The sequence below is a fragment of the Egretta garzetta genome, unplaced genomic scaffold, assembly GCF_000687185.1.
Source record: "Egretta garzetta isolate BGI_Z169 unplaced genomic scaffold, ASM68718v1 scaffold668, whole genome shotgun sequence".
NCBI lineage: Eukaryota > Metazoa > Chordata > Aves > Pelecaniformes > Ardeidae > Egretta > Egretta garzetta.
The window spans coordinates 101,348-108,201 of NW_009260411.1; the positions used below are offsets into that span (position 1 = coordinate 101,348).

General features: G+C 59.7%; 1 protein-coding gene across 1 annotated transcript; it reads left to right on the forward strand.

Annotated features, from left to right (window-relative positions):
* The first annotated feature begins 1,469 nt into the window (after positions 1-1,469).
* Positions 1,470-6,783, forward strand: LOC104130563 (methanethiol oxidase). The gene is made up of 11 exons (XM_009643614.2): positions 1,470-1,479; positions 1,613-1,666; positions 2,978-3,090; positions 3,431-3,616; positions 4,049-4,169; positions 4,390-4,572; positions 5,137-5,315; positions 5,906-5,984; positions 6,086-6,207; positions 6,325-6,417; positions 6,661-6,783. Exons 1-11 carry the CDS (start codon positions 1,470-1,472, stop codon positions 6,781-6,783), a joined length of 1,263 nt encoding a protein of 420 aa, XP_009641909.2.
* Positions 6,784-6,854: the final 71 nt, after the last annotated feature.

The following is a 6,854-nucleotide window of genomic DNA, read 5'->3' on the forward strand; positions in this document are numbered from 1 at the left end:
CGCAGCAAACACTCATCCTGCAATTAAAAGAAACCCAGTCCTCACTTTTCATTTGCGCTTGTGATTAACATCTGCAGCCTCATAAAATGATTTCTGTGGTTGGGAACGCAGTGCTTGCCCATCTCTCATCGGGGGCACCCCGTCCGCCCCGCGGGGGGGGCTGGAGACACTGCTTCCAGCAGGACTCGCAGCAGGGGAGCAGCCTGCTTTCCCTTCGCGGCTAAAAGCCCGTGTGTTTCCAGTGGGCGAGGATGTGTGCACTGTGCAGTGCAGCCACAGCCACGTCCCCTGCCCCTCTGGGAGGGGAGGAGGTTCTGGCAGCACTGGAACAGCTTCCCTGCACATTTCCAGTGCCATAAGACGCTGAGGAGGCTGCCCCGGTGCCTCCCACACCCCGAGAGGTGTGGATCCTCCCCTTGGTGTCCTTTTTCCAAACCCTCCTTCTCCCCATCCCGCTCCCTATATATACGAGCCCCCGCGGAGCTGCATCTTCTCTCTTGACTCGCTCCCAGCAGGCAGAATGCAGGTGGGATCATCTCCTCCCGCTGCCCAGCACCCCGTGAGACCCAGCCCAGCCTCCAGCACAGGTAGGAGAGCTCTCCGTTGACTGCAGCTTGCTCTCTCAAGAGGAGGAGGCTTGGGACTGTCGGTGGCTTGCTGCCTTCTGGCCGTGGGCTCTGCTCCGGAGTCCTCCTAAACTTGTTTGGGGCTGGGTCTCGTGGTTTTGTTGCTGTGACACCCAGAAAACATAAAGTAAAAAAGAACGTGGGGATGAATGCGGTGTTTTCTCTGGCTGGGAAGGGGTTTCTTTTCCCAAGCGACTAAAAGTGCCAGGGAACGCTTAGGTAGACCGACGATTAAAAGCAGTTACAAAGAGAAGGGGGCTGGCAGGGTTCAAGGTGCCCCGGAGACCCGCAGCGGTGTGAGGGGGACGCCTGGGATGATGCTGGGGGCTGGCAAGGAGGCCGACACCTCGAGCGCTGAACATCTCCAGTGGAAACAGGGCTTTCTGTGCGGAAGCTTTCCATTAACGCCCCCAACCCCAGGCACAGCAAGGAGCAGCCATCCCCAAGAGGGCCCGGAGGGGCCGCGGAGCAGGCTCAGCTCATCCCCTCCTCACCCTGCAGCGAGGGGTTGCTCCCTCCCCACTCGGCTCCCGGGAGAATCCTCTCCCCTCCCTCCGCCCCCGGCACCTGCGGAGGCTCCTCGGGTGCCGCAGCCCAGCCGTGCTGCCTTTCTTCCTCCCCTCCTCCTCCTCCTCGCAGAGAATCACAAGAGCTCTCGGCGTCTCCTCGAGGCCACGCGAGCCTGGCATTGCCCTGCCCGTGTTGAGCAACGCTTCCTCCGTGCCGCAGGGACGCGAGGGGAGGCAGAGCAGAGACGCGGCTCTGAGCCCTGGACCTTCCTGCACTAGAAATACATCACGGGCCTTTTTGGGCACCCAGAGCCCCCCCAGCTTTCTGGAGGTCATGGATGCACGTGGGCATCCTGGTTCGCCTCAGACATTGCCATGGGGTGGGACCGTGCGTGACCGCTCCGGCGAGTGGTTCCTTTGTGCAAAGGGGATTAAAAGAACTCCCATTTCTGTTTGTTTCTGTTCCTCTCAACGCAGGAAGGTGTGGAGCGTGCGGTCCCGGCTTTGCCTCGCCTCTGGATGCGATGAAAGGCAAGTCTGAAATCCAGGGCGGGCAGGGAAGAGCCCTGCGCTGTCTGTGATTTAGGTGAAGATTAAAACAGTGCTCCCAGGGGGTGCTATCAATGAACTCCCTTCTCTGAGGAGGTTCCCTGCAAGCGTTAGGGAAGCTGCTTTCGCTTCCGGCCTGTCCTGAGGCCAAACATCAATTCATAATGACAGCCTGGTGTCGGAACAAACCTTTCCAGGTTTCGCGGTGGCTTGGGATGGGCCACAGCCTGCAGCAAAGCCACCCCTGGCCTCCCTGTGCAAAACCAAATGGGATTTTTAAGCTCCTCGGAGGCAATCGTATTGCTATAGCCCCACACCACCACCGCCGGAGCTGAACCTGGGGAGGGAGAGGGGACCATCCTGACTTTTCATTGTGCTCTGCTCCTGATGGTCGGGATCACAACAGGACAAAACCTCCGTGTATATAAACCAGCCTCACGGGCTGCTTCCCGACATGTCTAGGCGCTGTGCCTGAGAATCCTCCTCGCTGCACTGCTGAAACTCTAGTGCTGTAACGTGTCGAGGGCGATGACTGCATCGGCTCTCCTGTCCCTCCCTTAATCCTCTTCTCTAGGGTTTAGCAAACACATCCTCAAAACCTCCGTGAGCTCTGGAGCTTGCTCATGAGCTGTGATTCCTACCCCTGAAACAGCTCTGAAACAAGAGGACAGGGAAGAGATGAGCCTTTAAAACAGCGTTGGGCAGGGCTGGACAGGGATTTACATTAATAGCAAATAGCACGAGTGAGTCCCACTGACTCCACCACGCTGGCAAGTTCCCTCGGGAACTACCTGATTGCTTCAGTGGTGCCAAGTACCTCTGGCACCCAAAAGCTCTTCCGTGCAGGCATCTGGCAGGCCGGGCACCGAGCAAGGGGTGAGAAGCTCCTCCGTGTCCTTGGGACCCCTCGGGAGGCGTACGGGTGCTGTGGCCGTGTCCCATACCCTGGCTTTTGGTGCCACTGCAGTGTGACTGATAGGATTGGGGAAGGGCTGGCACGTCCTCACAGGCACGGGGTGATCCCAAAGCTGTGCACTTCTGTAGGGACTCCAAGGTCCAGAGATCCCTTCCCAGGGCAAGGGATCTGAATAAGCCCAAACCCCTGCAGGGAAGCCCCCTCCAAACAGAGCCCAGCCTAGTGCCTCTGGTACGGCAGGGATGGAGATCCAACTGCCCCATCCGTGCGGGGGAACGCACCGGCTCCCCGGGAGGGAGACCAGAGATGCCTGCAAGGTTTGTGTTCTGCCAAAGCTGGATTCTGCTGATGCTCATGCAACGTTCCTGTCTTGAAAGGTCCCCGGGAGGAGATTGTGTACGTGCCCTGCATCTACAGGAACACGGGGAGGAAGAAACCCGACTTTCTGGCCACTGTGGATGTCAACCCCAAATCTCCGCACTATTGCCAGGTACCAAACGCTTTATCTCGGTACTGAGCTGGCCTGGGAAACAGCTCAGAGCTTGTCCTTCACGCTCCCCAAAGCTGCTGGCTCGGTATCGAAGGCTGATGCCCGTCTGCTTCTTCCCAAGGCTCTGAGCCTTCCTGTGCTTACAAAACGCACACAAAATCCGCTTCACCCCCCATCCTTAGGATGCCCTGTGCGCCATCGCTCCCCTCTGCAGGGTGAGGCTTGCTTGAGGCATCCTGACCCCGTGGAGGGGTCCGCAATGCACTGAGCTCCCCAGCCTGCCTGCGATCCTGCGCGTGGCAGAGGAAAGACCAGGGTAGGCAGGGCTGGGACTTTGCAGGTCATCCACCGCCTACCCATGCCCAACCTGGGGGACGAGCTGCACCACTCGGGGTGGAACACCTGCAGCAGCTGCTTCGGGGATGCCACCAAGAAGCGGAACCGCCTGATCCTCCCCAGCTTCATCTCCTCCCGCATCTACGTGGTGGATGTGGGAACCGACCTGCGAGCTCCCAGGCTTTTCAAGGTACCGTGGAGGTGATGCTGGTAGACATTAAGAGCTAAAGGTCTGGGATCGTGGCTTCTGGCTGCGGGAACAGTTTGGCAAAGAGGCTTTGGGGTACATCCAAGAGCTTAGCAGGACCCTGATGTCTGGATGACAGCAAGGGAAGGCTGTGGAAGGTGGTTGTCCTCCTGATGAAGGGCAGATACTGAGTTCTCCATCAGCTCCGTGCAGGAGGGGACCAGCACAGGCCAGGTGTCAGGCACAGGTTTAAAGTCCCTGTCTTGCCTGCGGCGCGTGTCTCTGAAGGAGCCCTGGGCTCCTGCCTGCAGCTTGCTGAGGTCGGGCAGGAGCTGCCCGGCCGCGCCGTGGGGTAGCACCAGGCTTACGAACCTGCATTCGGCGCGGCCACGAACGCCCACGGAGGATGTGACAGTGCCTGTGAACTCCCGGCAGGTTGTCAACTCCGAGGACGTCTTCTGGAAGTGCAACCTGGGCTACCCCCACACCTCCCACTGCCTGGGCAGCGGTGAAATCATGATCAGCGCCCTGGGAGACCCGGCCGGCAACGGGAAAGGTACCCCAGTCCCCACCAGTCTTCCAGGGAGAGGGTGCTGGGACAGGAGGGACAGTCCCCACACCCAGAGCTGCCCTGGAGGCTTCGTCCAGGACTCCCAGCCCATTCAGCAGCCTGGTCTGCAACGGGCTGATCCGCCTGTCGCTGCTTGTTTTATAACACGTACACTGTTCGTCTGGATGATTGCCTCACTACCGATGTGGTTTCGTTTCTGCATCAGCTGGCTTTATTCTGCTGGACGGAGAGACCTTCGAAATCAAGGGGAACTGGGAGAAAGGGGACAAGATGCCCCCAATGGGTTATGACTTCTGGTACCAGCCGCGCCATAACGTCCTGATCAGCACTGAATGGGGAATCCCAAAGTGCCTGGGATATGGGTTTGACCCAAATGACCTGAAGAAAGGTGAGGCTGCTGTTGTTTACGTACTCTGGGAGAGAGATGCTGAGCAGGACTGCAAGAAGGCCAAATTTCAACCCTCTTCCATCGCTAGCGAGGGCTGGCAGCCTGGTGGACGTAGATAAAACTGTCCAAGACAGCGTGCTCACAAAATGAGCTTCGCACTGATTCCTAGAGCTCCCGTGGATTTAAAAAGACAAGCCCAGCCCATTGACAACACACACCAGTTGCAAGCACCAGAAGTTCAACCCAACGCAGTCCACAAATTCTGCTGTATGTGGGGTTGGACTTTGGCTGTAGGGATGAAGGATGAAGCCCCCTCTCAGCCCAGCTCCCCCCCAAGAAGGTGCCACTGCCCCTCCCAGCCCTGTCCTAGCGAGATGGCCCCTGTTGGGTGCTGGGCACCTTCCCAGGGCTTTTGCCAAGGTCCAAAGCAACCGGCGTGTGCTGGTGCGGAGACCATGGGGTTGTCCCTGCGGGGAGCTAAAGGGGCTGAGGACTCACCTGAATCTGTAGCACATCTTGAGACCCTGCGCCTTGCAGCATCCCCTCTAACATTCTCCCTCCCAGACCGCTACGGACGCCGCCTCAACGTGTGGGACTGGACCACTCACACCTACATGCAGGCCATCGATTTGGGCGAGGACGCGGCCCCCCTGGAGATCCGCTTCCTCCACAACCCCGACGCCGCCGAGGGCTACGTGGGCTGCACCATCAGCAGTGCCATCCACCGCTTCTACAAGACCGAGGTACGTGGAGCTACTGGAAAAGGGGGTGCTGCCCCTCGGCTGACCCAGCCGCACGCCTCGGCGCAGCATCCCTCTTCCCACACGCCCCACCAGCTCTGGTCCCCACCGATGCAGACACCACCTCTGGTGGTGGCTCTGCAGCCGCCTCTCTGCACCCAGAACGTGAGCTGGCTTGGGGTGATCTCACCAGGGGACTTGTTCTGACTGGCAGCAGTTTAGGCTGAAATGACTTAATTTAAAGGAGATTTATTTATACCTTTGTTGTGGATTTACGACTGCCCAAGCAATATTCTTCTCCGTGTCTGTTGTTGTGTGTAATGACGAACTGGGTGAGGAGGGAGAACAACTTTCACCAAACCAGCTCATCTAGCTGGGAAATTAGACATGTTTTTGGCCTCCAAAGCCCTTCCTCAGGTCCCAGAGCCCACCTCCTCCCCCATGGCTCTGCAGAGCCAGGGGTGGCTGGCCAAGTAGCTGAGCTGCAGCCCTAGGGGTCGTGGACGCGTGCACGCAGCATCTGCCCCAGCATCGGGTCTTCTCCTGCCTCTGCCACGCACACTGAGTCCCCCGGGGCCGTGCTCCTCCTGCAGCAAGGAGACTGGGCGGCCGAGAAGGTGATCCAAGTCCCCAGCAAGAAGGTGGAGGGGTGGCTGCTCCCAGACATGCCAGGTCAGTGCATCCCCGGGCTGGGTGCTGAGGTGCTCCCCAGCTTCCCCAGGCGCTGCCGGTGCTGCCGCCTGTTCGTGCAGCTCTGTCGTACCCTCCCCAAGGCTTCATCACCGACATCCTCATCTCGCTGGATGACAGGTTCCTGTACTTCAGCAACTGGCTGCACGGAGACATCCGCCAGTACGACATCTCCGACACCCGCAAGCCCAAGCTGGTGGGGCAGGTGAGGCAGCAGCGGGCTCCCGGTCGCATCCTGATGCTTTTCCTCTGTCTCCTGGGGACGGCTGGGATCAGTCCCATCCTCGCTGTCTCGGCCACCCAGACCTTTGGTCTCTTGCAGGTCTTCGTGGGTGGCAGCATCACCAAGGGAGGACCCGTGACCGTGTGCAGGGACGAAGAGCTGCAGAGCCAGCCAGACCCATTTTTCATCAAGGTGAGCTCGGCTGTCTCCCCAAAATCCCACGGCATCACCCCCACCATCCGCTCGGTCCCACCTCCGCCTGAGCGATGCCGGAGGGGGGACAGTGCCACGGAGCAGGCTGGGCGCCGGCGGCAAGGCTGGGGATCGGGTCCTTGGGGATCTGCTCCCCTGCATCCCGCGGGATGGACATGGCAGCCCCAGCGCCCGGCTGCCAGCACCCTCCAGTGGCATGTCCGCTCCTCCGCCCGCTCCCAGGGGAGGAGGGTGCCGGGGGGACCCCAGATGATCCAGCTCAGCTTGGACGGGAAGAGGCTGTACGTCACCACGTCGCTCTACAGCGCCTGGGACAGGCAGTTCTACCCCGACCTCGTCAAGTAAGAAAACTTTGATAAACGAGGACGATTGTACGGGCTCGTCAGGCACCAGGCGCGGACCCCGCAGCTCCGGGA

Bases quoted from the DNA above. Each gene is read 5' to 3' on its own strand.
- LOC104130563 (XM_009643614.2), top strand. The intron at 3,091-3,430 runs GTACCAAACGCT...GGGACTTTGCAG, and splicing joins AATCTCCGCACTATTGCCAG to GTCATCCACCGCCTACCCAT. The intron at 6,418-6,660 runs GTGAGCTCGGCT...GCCCGCTCCCAG, and splicing joins CAGACCCATTTTTCATCAAG to GGGAGGAGGGTGCCGGGGGG.